The sequence below is a fragment of the Cherax quadricarinatus genome, chromosome 67 (genome assembly GCF_038502225.1).
Source record: "Cherax quadricarinatus isolate ZL_2023a chromosome 67, ASM3850222v1, whole genome shotgun sequence".
Classification (NCBI taxonomy): domain Eukaryota; kingdom Metazoa; phylum Arthropoda; class Malacostraca; order Decapoda; family Parastacidae; genus Cherax; species Cherax quadricarinatus.
In genome coordinates this window covers 10,297,629-10,315,049 of record NC_091358.1, presented here as the reverse complement: position 1 = coordinate 10,315,049, position 17,421 = coordinate 10,297,629, and the positions used below count along the sequence as shown (strand labels likewise).

The following is a 17,421-nucleotide window of genomic DNA, read 5'->3' as shown; positions in this document are numbered from 1 at the left end:
ATCGTTGACATTAATATACTCCGTTACTCTATTTTACCTTAATGCGAAATTTGGATACTTTGGAATTTTTTTAAATAGTATTTGAATTGATGTATGAAAAGAATGTCACTATATATTTAAAATCACCTTTTATGGACATATTTCGTTGAGTTCACAGTTTACAGGTACCACGGCATAATGCATTTTGAAATGCTTGAAATATTAGTCATAATTAAGTTTCTTTCATGCGTTTAGCGATGCTATAAGACTAGAGAAAGTATGAAAAATATTAGGTTAATGATATATTTTAGTGCTTGTAAATAAAATGTTTCAAGGTGGTATAACACTTTAAATCAAATTATAAAAACTATCCTAATTTGTGAACAATATTTGTTAATGGCTAAAGAATGAGTCTTTAGGTATGATTATTTAAATATTTTTTTTAAAAAGAGCATGTGGAAACTTTTAAAAGAAAACGACAACTTTGTGGGGTGCGTACGAGAGCAGCGCTGCGGATAAACAAGGTTCCAGTAACCTGGGGAGACGAGTTTCAGCAGTCAGTGCATTGTGACTCGTTGGAGGGTGAGCACCTAAGCAATTTGGGCAAAATGACATTATTTGTGTTTTATTCTGTACTTCATAGTGTGCTGTGGGCATCGTCGTATGCCGCTGGATATGTCGAGGTTAGTAAATTCTACATAGTGTTTGTGTGTTGTGTGATATTTCGTGTGTTATTAACATTTGGAGGTAATATCCCTGGGATTTCTGGGCAGGGCAAAGAGGGATGACTACGTTTTCATCGATTCCCCGACACTTATTTTATTAATGTTGTTACTGAAGCTACAGTGTTTGCATGGCTCACTTTGCATGTGTTTTAAATAGGAATTGTTGTACATAAACTATGACATCCACCTCCTGATTATATTTTTGCCGGTTTAAGGGGTAGGCTGCAACAAGAGAGAAATACCGTAACTAAATAGTAAGTTGTAACTTGAACCACCTGGTGTGTTAGGAATGCCTTACCCATCACACACACCTGTGTTTATCTTGTTTCTCAGCTTTATTTACTCCTAATTTCATTTGAATTTGTTGACAGTCCTTGTATAGACTTCTGGCAGATGTTAGTACTTGGTGGACTGAAGGGGCTGAACTAATTTTTAGATATTCATGGTTGGTTACCTGCCTATGTGGGGGCATACATGAGCTTGAAACAGCATACAGGAAATGCTAGACCAAGGTTATTTGAGTTATGTAAATATAGTTTAGGCTAATGTAGGGCTGTTTTGAATTTGCATGTTTTATCAGGTTTTAATTTATTAAAAAAATGGTAGTAGATACTATGTCATACTCGTTATATAATACAGAAAAAAGTATTACTTGTCGAGCAGACTTTATGGATTTTGCTATATAAGAACATAGAAGAACACTGCTGCAGGCCTACTGGCCCATACCTTGATACACCTTTGACGGGTTATGAGAGCTTTCCTATTCTCGAAGCCTGGCCCTGGACCAGGCTTGTCTGGTGTTTGTCTGGACAACCAGGCTGTTGCTGGTGGCAGTCTGTTGGCCCATCTATCAGTCGCAGCCTGGTTGATCTGGCACTAGGCAGAGGGAATTGTCTACTTTCCTCCTAAAGTCTTGTACATTTGCTCCAGAAGTGTGTCTGATATCTTTTGGCAAGATGTTAAAAAAAATCTGGCCCAGGCTAGGCAGGTCTAACTCACGCCCACCTCACACCCACTCATGCACTTGTCTAACATATTTAAAGCTACCCAAGGTTCTCACTTCAGTGGCACTACCCTGGAGTCTGTTCCATACATCCACAACATTCTTACCAAAGAAGTGCTTGTCTATATTTTCTAAACCTAAATTTTTCCATCCTAAACCCATTGCTGCAAGTCCTGTCTTGTGTTTGTTAGATACTTTCAGCACTTTATTAATATCCCCTTTATTCCTGTCTTCCATTTGTGCACTTCAGTCATATATCCCCTAATTCTGCACCTTTCCAGATGGTGCAAATTCAGTGCCCTTAGTCTATCCTCGTAGGAAGGATTTCTGATACACAAGATCATCATCCTTCTCTGTATGTTTTTCAGCACATTTATGTCTAACCTGTAACATGGAGACCAGAACTGTGCAGCTTAATCTAAATGAGGCCTTTCCAAGGATACATCCCCTCAAGGAAGGTTCCTTGACGTTGGTGAGGGGCTCTTGATTTAGGGAATTGGATCTGTGCTCCAGTTCCCCGAATTAAGCCTGAATGCCTTCCACATCCCCCTTCCAGGCGCTGTATAATCCTCTGGGTTTAGCGCGTCCCCTTGATTATAATAATAATAATCCAAGGATACATAAAGTTCAAGTATAGCCTCAGGACTTGTACTGTTTATGTACTTTTTGATATGAAGTCAAGAGTTCTATCAGCATTATTGTGAACACTTACGCACTGTTATCTTGACTAAGATTACTGCCAGCCAGAACCTCTTGAGCCATTTTTTCATTAAATTTGCTTGCTATCTACATTGTTATAATGTATAGGCATCATGGTTAATTTCTTTCCCCAAGGATAGGCCCATACAATTGTCGACATTAAACTGCATCTTCCATTTCTCTGACCACAATATCAAATCTGACCAGTATGCTCTGAAAATGGAAAAAAAAAATGTATTTGTGTAAGCTAGAAAGTCATTTTGCTAAGCCTTGTTAAGCTTTTTCAACTGAAGTGAACTCATTGGAGGCACATGACATGCTAGATGAAACTCTGATTGTTAATGGCCTCTTGTGGGAGGTTCCATGATGCCAGTGAGGGGCTCTTATTCCAAGGAATTATATCTGATCTCCATTTCATTGAATGTGATTGCCTACCATTCAGTCAGACACTACATGACCCCTTGGATCCAGTAAAAATAATTAGTCATTTAATATCACTAGACCCTTGATGCTGGTGAAGAGCTCTTCATCCAATTAATTGTAGTTACTTTCTCCTTCTTCAGATCAAACCTAGCTACCATCCATTCTCCAGGTGTTGTATGACCTCTGGGTTTAGTACATTACCTTTTATATAATATTTATTATAAAGTAGGACCACTGCTTTAAGGTAGAGGATACGAACATGATTCAGTAGTATTAGCAGAAGTACTATTCATTAAATCAGTGTGAAAAAACACATTGCAATTAATCAATAACATCAAGTTATTCATCATCGACACAAAGTAAAACCAAACATTTCTTATTTCAGCAGCTTGAAGGACTGTAATGATGTCATAGGTGAAGCCAACTCAAGCATTCAGAGAACTTGCCAGAACAATAGGACTATTGTATTATAATAGTTCATTAAAAATAAATCTTATAAGTTGTGTATTAGTCATTGCAGCTTTTAAATGTTTGAATAAACTAAGTTTTCTTTTTTTTTTTCTGGGTATAGGGGCAACATTTTGTGTGTAGTACACTTACCCACTTAGGCTTGTCGATAAGTGAAACAAACTGCCACATAGTGGGATTAAAACAGATGTGGTATATCAGTATTTTGAGTGGTGTTAGAAATTGGTTAGACGATTTTGAATGAATGAGAGTAGGATCTGACTAGTATGAACCAGTAATCCTAGCCTACTGAAGTGCATCTCTTTTCTTAAGGTCTTTAAACGTTTTATTTTTACATTAGTAATGCTGAGTGATATACAGCCTACTCTGGAAGGTTAAAGATATTTGCAATTTGATTTGGAATCATCATATTCAAGGGGAAGTGCTAAACTCATAAGGGTCATACAGCATCTGGAAAATGTAAGGGGTTGTGGTTAATGAAGTTTAATCTGAGAAAGAAGGTAGCTATAGTTCCTTGGATCAAGAGACCTTAATTTTGACTTCGATGATGTACATTGGATTAATCTTTTGACTATTATAAATTTTAAGCCTTGTACATAATTTTAAACTTTTACAATGATTTTATATGGTAAATTAAATAGAATTTAGCCTTGGATAACAGTAAAGTTAAGCAGTGTGACTTCCATTAAAGCCCTTGTGTTACATAGTTATATTTTTGCCTAGATATGTATGGATGCCATCTTATTTTCTATTCTTAGTGATGTTAATAAAAAAGAAATCACTGCAAGGAAAAGAATACTTTTGTACAGTTCAGGACATTATCACAGGAAATGCTTTGGACACCGTTAGGACAGTCGAAGCCTCTCTGGCAAAATGTTTCCTTACCTAAATGTCCAGAACTGTACGAAAGTATCTTTTTCCAGTTTATCAGTATCACCATACCATTTAAAACAATAATAAATCGATACAAAAATGAATATATATATATATATATATATATATATATATCAGATCAAAAAAACTATGCATATTTTAACACAGAATTGGAAGCTTCCCTTTCTGCTGCTTCATTCATTAGATATTCCTCAATTACTTCTAAATTGTTTTATACTAAGACCTATCTTGGCATGATCAGGTAATATATTACATTCCTGTATCGCTGTGTAATAGGTATGAGGCTTGGATACCTACTGTGCGTACTACAAAATTGTTCGATTTCCTTATTACCATACTGGTTTTGGTTTCTAACCTTTACAAAATTTGCACTAAAATATTCTGGCCCCAGCTTGGTGGCAATTTCGTATGGTATACAGTGGTACCTCGAATTTCGAACAGCTCCCAATTCAAACAATTATGTAAGTGTATTTTTGTAAGTGTATTTTTGGGGGTCTGAAACGGACTAATATGATTTACATTATTTCTTATGGGAACAAATTAATTTGGTAAAGGCACTCGAACAGCCTTCTGGAATGAATTATGGTCGAAATTCGGGGTACCACTGTACACGTTTTTTTTTTTTCACCTAAGCATTTTAATTTTTAGGCAATTCATACTAACCTACATGTTCTCTTGAACTCAGGCCAGAATAAATTCCACCCTCTTACTTTTGGGTAATTTGTAATTGGTTTACCAGAAATGAACAGTGTACATGTTCTTTTTTATGACAAGTCTGCTTAATAAATTCTCATAATTTAAAACTAAATATGAATAGTATAAGGAATTCGATCTTAGTTAAGTAATAGGTATTATAATTTTACACAGTCCACTACAGATGGTTTACAAACTTAGTACTTTATAGTTTCAAGAAACTGTACACATTGTTATATGCATACAGAGGTGATAATGTAGAATTAACCAAGGATAACCCCAAGATTTAATTTTTTTATTGCCATTGGAATCTATTTGATTAATTTAGAATACAATCTTACTACTGTGTAATGGATGTTGCAGAATGTTTGGCATTGTAATTTTTTTTTCCTAGAAAACCATACATAGCCTGGACACTATCTTTTACCTGTTTGTATAATTTTCAATTGTAGAGTCTTTGTTTTGTTCATAAACTAAGGGGGTTTGACTCATTAGGTGCTGAAACATAAGCAGGCTCAGTTTTTTGTGAATTGTAGTAATCATTGAGGTTTAAATTTTTGGAGAGTGGCAGCACAAGTGCTTCATTTTTGTATTTTCTACTGCTCAGATCTTGGGCATTTACATACCTTTAATCTATTGTATTTTTTTTTATTTGAAGTGCACTGCAGAGTGCTTTACTCACTAGGTAATTTAGTAATGGAATATTATGTCAGGGACTGTAGACACTGAATTGAGGTTGACCCTTAATTGATCACTAATGAAAATGTGAAGTAAATTTTGTGTGTGGCAAATGAAACAGGGACACCTCTGTATAGGTGATTAACGAAGCCGTATAAAAAACCTCAAAGAGGATTGTATTCAAATTAAGCCAGTGGTTTATTACTCAGTTATTTTGGTCATCTATTCAACATATTCACCATACCACTTGATTACAGAAGAAAATACTGTACTGTATTTTTCTTTATTGGACAAAAAGCATATTCTTTTACAAGTTAGCCTTGTTTAACATGTATGCATATCTACGTTTTAAGTAGTGTGAATGGTAAATTTTAGCCAAGACATGAGAGAATGGGTCTGTGCAAAAAAAAAAAAATCCTTCCCCACACAGTGCATGATGGGAAAAGCAAACCTTGTGTTTGGTTTAAAATAGTGATTTTTGAGGCACTTTCTAGGGTACGGTAGATTTCATGGTTTTGGTCGCTGTGAAATGACATAATTTTGGTCAGTTTTAAGTCCTGAAGTCTCTTGAAATAGGGCTCCAAGTAGTGGAAACATTGGATTTTTTTTCTGAGGAAGGGTAAGGGTCCCATCCCCCCCCCCCTCAGCCTTTTATGGGTTTTTGCTAGGTTTACTTCAGTTATTGGGATGGCCTAAACCATGACCAGTTTTTTATTATATTATGTATATTAATCCAAGAAATTTTGAAAAACAAATTTTTGTATGATGATGGATCAAAATAGAGGGAAAGTGTTACATAAAAGAGACCTGGGGACATAATTAATGAAGAGATGATAGGCTGTTTTAGTGGTTGAAATGTCTACAGTGTTTATTTTGGACTCTGTTTTTAAATTGTAATTTGTTGAATTGTGTAAAATTCGCCAAATTACCAACTTCTGTGCACTTGTCCTGGTAGTTGAATGGGCAGTTTCTTGCATTTAGTCAATAGGACAGAAAACGTACTTGTGGAATAGCTGGAAATTGGTCAAATTGAGCGTTGGACTCAAAGTGGGCAAAATCTCCTTTGATATACCTTTGAAGAATTTCGAGAGTATATCTACTCTGAGCCCGGCCATGGGCCAGGCTCGTCTAGTGCTCGCCTGGTCAACCAGGCTGTTGCTGCTGGAGGCCTGCTGCCCCACAATATCCATCACAGCCTGGTTGATCTGGCACCTGGTGAAGATACTTGTCTAGTTTCCTCTTGAAGGCTTCAACACTTGTTCCAGCAGTGTTTCTGATATCTTCTGGTAAGATGTTGAAAAGTCTGGGACCCCGGATGTTGATAGTGTTCCCTTATTGTCCCCACCGCACCCCTGCTCCTCACTGGGTTTATTGTACAATTCCTCCCATATCTCTCACTCCAGTATGTTGTTATGGCAGTGTGCAGATTTGGGACCAAGCCCTTGAGTACCTTCCAGGTATATATTATCATGTACCTCTCTCTCCTCCGCTCCAATGAGTACATGTTCAAGACTTGCAGGCGTTCCCAGTAGTTTAGGTGCTTTACTGGCTCAATGTGAGCTGTAAACAATTTCTGTATTTGTTCCAGCTTCGATATTTCTCTGCCCTGGACGGGGCCGTCAGCACTGAGCAATATTCTAAGTGAGGGAGCACTAGCGATTTGAAGTGTCACCATCGGGATTGTTTCCCTTGTTTTGAAAGTTCTCAATACCCACCCAGTCATCTTCCTGGCTGTCGTGATCTTTGTCTTGTTATGGTCTTTAAAAGAAAGGTCCGCTGACATAATTATTCCTCGGTCTTTTACGTGTTCCTTATGTTCTATTTGGTGACCCTCTTGAGTTTTGTATATAGTGCTCCTTTTGAGTTCTTCATTCTTTCCATACCTAAGCAGCTGGAACTTATCACCATTGAATGTCATGTTGTTTTCCACTGCCTACTGGAAAACCCTGTTTATGTCTTCCTGTACTTTTTCAGTGTCCTCTACCATACTGACTTTCATGCTTATTTTAGTGTCATCTGCAAATGATACAAAAGTGTGCCGGGTGCTTTTGTCCATGTCTGCTATGAGGATGAGGAACAGCAGAGGTGCCAGGAGAGTGCCTTGGGGTACTGAGCTTTTGACCTTGTTGATGCTGGATCTTGCCCTGCTCACTACTACTTTTTGTGTTCTGTGTGTTAGTAAACCGAAAATCCACCTGCCTACCTTCCCCGTAATGCCCATGGCCTTCATTTTGTGCGCTATCACTCCATGATCGCATTTGTGAAACGCCTTTGCAAAATCTGTGTAAATGACACCTGCGTTTTGGTCGTCTTCCAGTGCCTCCGAAATTCTGTCATAATGGTTCAGCAGCTGTGACAGTCATGATCGTCCTGCTCTAAAACCATGCTGGTTCGGGTTATGTTGGTTGTGCTGGTCCATGAAATTTGTAACCTGCCATCTCATCACTCTTTCAAAGATTTTTATGATGCGAGAGGTTAGGGCTACTGGTCTGTAATTTTTAGCTAGTGCTCTACTACCGCCCTTGTACAAAGGAGCTATGTCTGCACTCTTTAAGGCCTCCGGTATTTCACCTAGATCTAAGCTTTTTCTCCAAAGAATACTGAGGGCTCGTGCTAGTGGTACTTTGCACTTCTCTGCTGCATAAATTGTACCCAGAGTGCCAGTCTTGTCCCTGCATAGTTTTCTATCAAATTTTGTATTTTTTGGTGTCAATATTTTCAGGAAAAGTTCTCTACCATTTCAGAAGATTTTTTTTAAAACTGCAGCATTCCCAGCACTTTTAATTTCAGGGGCCGCAACAGTGAAAGGGTTAAGAGAGTCAAATTTGTTGCTCATCTCTGGTCACCCTTGAATGTGTCTGTACCGTATATGTGATGAAATGTGTTGACTAATACTGTATGCAGGATTCAAGAATGGGATATACAGTACCAGAGAATTGTAGCGAGACCATGAATTTCTCATACAGTACTACATTTTGATTTTTTAATTTATTTTTTCTTTAAATTTGCATTTGAAGTCTTTATGCATTTACAAACATTAAATTCATTTCTTAATTTTATAAGGGCAGTTTACCAAGCTGTTTTAAGTTTTACTGATTTTCTTTGCACTGTATCTAAGACTGGTCCACGTTAAATTTAGCTGATCCGTAGACAACACTGTTCCCAGATCCATTTCTACCAAACTGTTCTTATTCCTTCAGTTTTGAACCATTAATATAACTGATACCAGCAGGTTCTTCATTAATTTTTCAAATGCATTCATGTACATCTTCCTTAAATCATGGGATTTGCATAATGGCAACATTGCACCTTACTGTGTATAGATTTTTAGCTCATTTAAGAGTTTTAGAGGTAATAAACTGTATTAGGTAATAATTTTCTAGTTATATTTTGGTCACTATGTCAAATGGCTTCAGAAAATGGGAACACAGATTGCATTCCTGGCTTATTCCTCTGTGGCACAAAACTTTTTTAACTGACTTCATATGACCCACTAGTATGCCTTGCATTTTATTTTGAATGACACTGGGATAACTTTTTACCATAAGAGAACTATTGTATACCAGTTACTGAGGAAAACATTCAGTGTATTTTTTTTAATATTTAAAGTTTTCTTTTTTTTTACTTAATGTAGCTACACCACTACATGTCAGAACCTTAAAATTCAAGTGTTTGCATTTTTACAGCCTTGATGCTGGTGAGAGGACCTTGATCCAAGGAGTTTGAGCTTCCCTGAGATCAAAGCTGACTACCTTTCAGTTTTGATGACCGCCATAGGTTTAGCATTTCCACATGAATACATGTAAAATAATTCATTAGATGTACTTATGTGTACATGTGCCTAAATGAAGTAACTTATTTGACACAAAATTCAGTATAATGGGCAGATTAAGAAAAAAGCTTATACATAAAATTTCTAGAATATGTTCCACTCACATAACATCAGAATTTTGCCAGAAAAAAACTATATTGAGTCAGAAAAAATAGTTTGAATGTTAAAGTTTCTGGTTTTGTAATTAAGAAGCAAAAAAAAAAAAAAAGTTTACTTTTCATGTCTTGTATTACCAAATGATCACTTAAAAGGATATGAATATTTTTTGGGATGTATTGCTGTTGGAGAGTGTGGTTAAGTTGAAGGTTATAATATAATTACCATCATTATCTTTTAAACTTGACTTGTGTACCCTTTTACATGAAAAATATATATATATATATACATTGTGTGTATATATATATACAGTGGACCCCCGGTTAACGATATTTTTTCAATCCAGAAGTATGTTCAGGTGCTAGTACTGACCGAATTTGTTCCCATAAGGAATATTGTGAAGTAGATTAGTCCATTTCAGACCCCAAACATACACGTACAAACACACTTACATAAATACACTAACTTAATTGGTCGCATTCGGAGGTGATCGTTATGCGGGGGTCCACTGTATATATATATATATATATATATATATATATATATATATATATATATATATATATATATATATATATATATATATATATATATATATATATATATATATATACACACACATACATACATACATACATACATACATACATACATACATACATACATACATACATACATACATACATACATACATACATACATACAGTGGACCCTTGACTAATGCTATTAATCCGTTCCTGAGAGCTCATCGTTAGTCAAAATTATCGTTAGTCAAGTTAATTTTCCCCATAAGAAATAATGGAAATCAAATTAATCCGTGTAGGACACCCCAAAGTATGAAAAAAAATTGTTTTTACCACATGAAATATTAATTTTAATACACACAAACTGAAGAAGACATGCACAGTTACATGACACTTACCTTTATTGAAGATCTGGTGATGATTGATGGGATGGGAGGAGGGGAGGGTGTTGATGGTCTTAGTGTTTAGAAGGGGAATCCCCTTCCATTAGGACTTGAGGTGGCAAGTCCTTTTCTGGGGTTACTTCCCTTTCCTTTAAATCTCTCAAACCAACCTTTGCTGGCCTTAAATTCACTCACATCACCAGTAATTGCTGGCATTCTTTTAAACCGTCATGCAACTTCCTAGCCTTTTCACATATGATCGCTTGAGAGATGCTATCTCCTGCTATCTGTTTTTCGTTTATCCACACCAATAACAGTCTCTCAACATCTTCGAGTACTTGCAATCTCAGTTTCGAAAACATAGTTGCACCTTTGGCAAGAACAGCTTCCTCGATTGCCTTTTTCTTGCCCACAATAGTAGCGATGGTTGATTGGGATTTTGTGTACAACCTGGCCAGCTCGGAGACACACACTCCACTTTCATACTTAGCAATGATCTCTTTCTTCATATCCATAGTAATTCTCACCCTTTTTGCTGTAGGGTTGGCACTAGAAGCTTTCTTGGGGCCCATGGTGACTTATTTTGCAGGTGCAATCACTAAAAAGGCTGTGATAATATGAAATGTTCCGATTGTATGCTTGGAAGTGACCGCGGTGGCTGGCTGGCTTGTAAACACTGGCCAGAAGTGGACGCGTCTCAGACGGAACGAATAGTGTTGGTCGAGTTTTTAAGCGCTAGTCAAGGCAAAATTTTTGCATTAAAATGTATTGCTAGTCGGATTTATCGTTAATCGATGCCATCGTTGGTCGAGGGTCCACTGTATGTATGTATGTATGTGTATATATATATGTGTATATATATGTGTATATATATATGTGTATATATATATGTGTATATATATATGTGTATATATATATGTGTATATATATATGTGTATATATATATGTGTATATATATATGTGTATATATATATATGTGTATATATATATATGTGTATATATATATATATATATATACATATATATATATATATATATATATACATATATATATATATATATATACATATATATATATATATATTTATATATATATATATATATATATAAAAGTGAAGGTAAGAGAAAAATATACCAACAGCCCTCAAGGAAAATTAACAGTATTTTACCTTGAAGCTTTTATGTTTACTAGAGGCTATGGGTCCCTAGACATGCACCTAGCAGTGAAATCCAACTTCAGAATATCCCTGTTACTCAGTGGTTTATAGCTTCCAACTATGCATCATGTTCTTAGTTCCTTTATTTCAGTCTGCTGCTTTGAATCGTATCAGTTCCTTAGAGTATTTTGTATTTCATAATGTCTCCTAGAACTCTTCCAGAGTTTTCAAGATCATTTCCTTTAGTCTCGCATAGAGAACAACCCTCAGCTATGCATCTAGTCTGGTTTCAAACTTTTGAACCCTTTCAAGCTTTTGAACATGCTCTACCAGATAGGATCATGGTCTGCCTACCTGTTATGATACTGTTGTTGACATGCACAAGGGAATTGTTTAGAGGATTCAAATGACTGTACAAAAATCCACAAGCCTCACATAGGCAGTTTGAGTTTTATTGTCTTTCCTCTCCAACCCAGAATTGTCTAGCCCTGCACATACATCATCTGAACTCCAGCAGCCACTTGTTTGTTAACCCCTGCAGTACTACTAAGACTCCCCAGAGACTGTTCTGTCTTCTCATATTGCATTTCTTAATAATTTCATATTTGCAAACAGCAGAATTTCTTAAATCCTCTGGTAGAATGCCGAATAGCTAACGGATGTTTATAGCGTTCTCTTATTGTGACCATGGAACCCCTTCTTTTCACATTTTACATTTCCTTCCATATATCTCTCTACAGTACTTTGTTATAGCAGTGGGTAGATTTGAGACTAAGTCTTTGAGCATCATCGTGTATTGTTCTTGAGACCAAAATAAGACACCAGCAATTTTGCCAGAGTTTGAAACACTTAACAGCTTTCTTTTCACATGTGTATGACAGGATGGTAGTACAATAAGTGGCTGCTGTCAGTCAGTCTTTTGCCTAGTCCTAAGTATTTATGTACCTCCTACCCAGGTGTCTACCTACCTACCTCCTAGGTGTCGTCTTACCTACCAAAGCATACCTACATATTACTTAAGCTGTTGAGGTGGTAATTAGTGTAAAATGTGTTTGCTATGGTATTCCGGTGCAAGCATTTGTGGTCGTGGTGATGAAAGTTGATTACATCTAATCACTTCCGGAGGTTACTGCCTCCACAGCCTGTTCCCAGACCAGGCCTCCTGGTTGCTTGCTTAATTGATCAAGCTGTTGTTGCCTGCCACTTGTAGTCCAACATATATATTATATATATATCCAGGCTGATCAGGAAGTATTCTGAGGAATTTAAAGAGTTCTCTCCCTTGAAGACATCTAGGGGTTTATTGGCAGTCCCAGTTAGGCATGAAAAGAGGATGTTGGTCCCTTTACACTTCAGCTTTCTCTGTGCACTCTTAGCTCCTGCTTTTCATTGGAGGCATCCTGCACCATCTGTCAAATCTTGTTAAATGTAGCAATTTCAGTGTGAAGGTTTAGAATCAGTCCCTCAAGTATCTTCCAGGTCTAGATTATGATGTATCTTTCACACCTACCTTGTAAAAAATACAGTTGTTGGGACTTCAAGTGCTTCCAGTAATTTAAGTGCTTAACTGAGCTTATAAAAGCTGTGAAGCTTCTTTGTACATTTTCCAGCTCTAATTTCTCCTTTGAAGGGGACTGTTAGTATACAACAATATTCCAGCCTAGAGGAAACAAGTGACATGAAGAGCATCATCAGTGACTTGGCATCTCATTTTGAAAGTTCTAGTTGTCCAATCAATCATTTTTCTTCCAACTGCAATGACAGTATTGTTGTGCTCTTTGAGCATGAATTTTTCAACATTATCACTCCCAGGTCTCTTATGTTGGACTTGTGCTATTGAGTTTGTTTTGTACTCCAGTCTTGTTTTCTTTCCTCCATCCTTTTATAATGAAGCAACTGAAATTTGTTCTTATTGAACATTATGTTATTTTTCAGTATTCCACAGGAATGCTTGGGTTATATCAACTTGGAAGCTCACTGTGTCTTCTGTGGATGCCACCCCTCACAAAAATTCTGGTATTATCTGCAGATGATGATGCAGTGCTGTGGTTTGTCTATGTCCAGATATGAGAATGCGAGTACTGTGCCTTGGGAACAGAATTTTTCATTGTAACAGCCCCTGATTTCATTTTGTATCTAATTTCAACAACTCTTTCAGAAAGTGCTTTGATACTAGTGAAAGACTTCATCAAAGGATTAGAGCTAATCTTCTTTTCCTTAGATCAGTCCTGGTTATGTCTCATTCCTCAGGTGCTGTATGAACCTTACTAGTTTAGTGCTTTTCCCATTAATAACATATTCTCAATATTGATTTCATTTTATGTACATAATTGCACACATCTTAACTCAACATAAATCACTATTAAAGATAGAAAGGGTTTGTATAATTTACAGTGTTACAGTTTTCATTGAATATGAGAAAATCAGTGTTTTAATTAATTTCCCAGCTTGAAAGAGAAAAATTGTGAAAAGACATTTTTTTTTTTTTTTTTTTTGACATTTCACTCTTATCACATGACTTAAGCTTAAGATCTGCCCTGCAGGAAACATTGTCCTAATAAAAGTTTGTTCTGCAGCATGTCTGTTCTAAACTCTTGTTGGTTGTATGCGAAATGAATCATGAGCATCGATTCATAGTATTCTGGATAATAATGAATAGATGATATCAGCTCCCTAGCCGGTGAACTTTGCCTTTAAGTGAATACACGAAATGAGAGTGCTCAAGAGATGGTTATTTCAGTAAAATAGAGAGCATTGCTATTCCACATATTGAGTGGGAAGGAGTGTGTAGCTAAATTTTTTTGGGGAAAAAAATGTGCATTTTGCAGCAATGCAATAAATCTCATTCACAGTTTGTATTGATACATGATGCTCCCACAATTTGGACAGTAACTTTTTGACAATGCATCAGTCTGCCCTGGACCATTATTAAGTCATGACTTGATAATAGTTCAGGATGGACCGAAAACAACGAATTGTTACCTCTGAATTGTTGGTTAATTGTAAATTGTTTGAGCCATTGTATTTTGACTTCAGTAAAACAAGTTGTCCTCCGTGGTCCAAGACTTTACTTTCTGCTTGCAGGTATAACAAGGAGATAAAGGCAGAGGATCAAACCACATGTGCCAGATAAGCCAGATAAGCCAGATAAGCCAGGACACATTGAGTGTCCGGATATTTTACTGCAAAACTTTTCCTCGATACAATATCCTAATAGTGTGTGTGTGTGTCCAATTTGTTGGTATTTTATACTATTCCTTGACAAACCAAGCTGTTATGGTTATGCTGGTAGCAACAGCCTGAATAATGAGTTTAGCACTTCATGAATATAGTAATCCTCCAACCTGTACTGCATTTTACAAGAGCTGACTGTGTTTACCTAACACACCCATCATGTAGAATGGTTATCCTCTTGCACGCCATCACACAGGATGGGGTTCATACATAAGGTAATGAAATCTGTCGCCTTGATCTGGGAGACTTCAGTAGGACGATGAGGATATCGCCAAGCATTCCACTGTGTGTTCAGTAACCTTTGTAGGGATGAGTGCTTTGATGCTGGTTAGGGGCTCTTGATCTGATTAATTGGAACTACCCTCGCATTTCTTTGGTCAAACCTAGTTACTCCTGTTCTTTAGATGTTTATGACTCGCAGGTTAGGCACTTGACTATGAAAATAATAATCAGTGACGTAACACACAACTAAGAAATTTCACAAGCAGAAGATTACAGTTTGCTTGGTTCATTAATAAATTGCAAGAGAAGGTAGGAAGACATGGGTGAACAATCACAAAGCACATTATTATGTGGTAATTCTGTTTTTAAAAAGTATGTAAAAATTAGCTCCAGTGAGTCAGTGCATGCTTAACCACTTATCGGGTTTTCAACTGACATCTTTGTCAGGAGACACTTGAACTACTTACTGATTACAAAACACCACACTCAGAAATATAATTTGTGCTGTGAGTTTATATATGTAGCATAACACTGATACTGTTATGTAAAGGTTATAGACATCAAGATGTGTGTATATCTACATGCACTGAGTTATTTTTTTTGGTATTAAAGTATTCCTGACTGGTAGTGAAAGGTTATAAACAGCCTTAATAGCCCTCATGTAATTGATAGGATTTAAACCCAATAGGTGTATTTTGGTTGCTGCATGATCGAATAACGGTATCCCTGTATTACATAACTCTGTTCCCAGTACCTCAATTTAGAAGACTGGAGTAGTGCAGAGTGCGGTATAAGCTGAAAATGCCATTAAATATCAGACATGGAGATATGAATAGAATTAGAAAAATAATTGACAAGTCATCACATGGAAATTAGTACCCCAGTTCCTTCGATAAAAATGGCAAATTAGACATGTATAGCCCAGCTCTAATTCAGATTTTCCATTAAGAAAAACTAGCTTTGAAGCTAAACTGAAGAGGCATTCTGTTGCTCTCATTATATGTACATGTATTAAATATATTAAAGCCCTGAAAATGTTATTTTTTTACAAGCTTTGTTTCTCATGTATTTCAAATTCTCTACAATCATAATAAAAAAATTATTTTTATTTAAAGAAAATCCAGTTTGGTAAAACTTCTATTTTAAAGCAGTATTACCAAACTGGATTTTCTTTTAATAAAATAGAACTCAGATACAAAATAAAGCTCAAAATACAAAAATACTTGCAATTAAGATTTAGAGTTTGAAGCTGATCAGAAGAGGCATTCTGTAGTTATTACACGGGAAACTGTTTAATAGAAATGGCAAATTAAAATTTATACATGATAGTTAAGCTACTTAATGTGTCCAGTACATATTAAAAGCCATTCTTGCATTTTTTACACTACCACAGTTTCTTAGAAATCTACAAATTATCATTTGTTAAAATTGAACTCACTTTATGAACCTCGTTTTAAAGGGAAAAGTGCCGTAATTTTCGGTGATTCATAATAAAAGTTGTTCACAAGAATCAGTAAACATTTAAACTACAGGTAATGCCTCAAAGTGCTGAATATGTACTCTGGAGCAGAAAAGAGAGAGATGTAGTATATGATATTTACGTGGACGATACAAGACGGCCGAATCCCTAACCTACACACTAGAGTGGGAGATATGTGAGGAAGTGTAAAACAAACTCCGTGAAAAGGGACACCATGAACACAATACAAGAACATTGTATTAACGTAAGTGGACCTAGATTCCACATACTAGCAGAAGATATCAGTAACTTCCGGAATAATTTTAAGCCTTCATGAGGAAACTGAATCATTATCTTCTACATTATCTTCTAGATCAACCAGGCTGTGATAGATATATGGAGCAGCGGGCTGCCAACAGCAACAACCTGGTTGACCATATAAGCTCAGACAAAAGCTCTGCCCTAGGCCTGGCTTTGGGAGTAGGGAGCCTCTTGAAACCGGTCACAGAATCATTTCCAAGTTATTGTGACCATGTCAGACCCTCGTGTAACGCTTGGCGCTTTATGATCCGTACGGGTTGAGCGCATTTTTGTAAATATAATTGTTCAGCTCCTTGTAAAAATTCAACGACCTTGTTACCGTATGATTTGTTAGTCCGTTCTCCCACAACGTCTGAAAGACGTTCAAGTTTTAATGTTGCGTTTTTCACAAATGCATAATTATAGCCATACGAAACCTGAAATAAAAATATACAGATTACTGTAAGCATTGAACGTTCAGAAACTGACGCTGGATAATGAGTAAGAGAACGATGTACAACGTGAAGTTATGACGTCAGCTGTATATTGGATCCAGCTTAATGGGACAACCTGCTATTTATGCACGACCATAAGGTTTACAGCCATTGTCACTGTCAATGCTCACACGATAATGGCATTATAAAAAGACAAA

The 17,421-nt window shown here is 36.4% G+C and overlaps 1 protein-coding gene across 1 annotated transcript in view; it reads left to right on the top strand.

The window, feature by feature from the left end:
* Positions 1-519: 519 nt before the first annotated feature.
* The window catches only part of Appl (amyloid-beta-like protein), a 422,233-nt gene continuing 405,331 nt past the window's right edge, over positions 520-17,421 (top strand). The window contains exon 1 of the mRNA XM_053792413.2: positions 520-662. Coding sequence (XP_053648388.2) covers positions 588-662 — 75 coding nt within the window. The 5' untranslated portion in view covers positions 520-587. The remainder of the gene's footprint in view (positions 663-17,421) is intronic.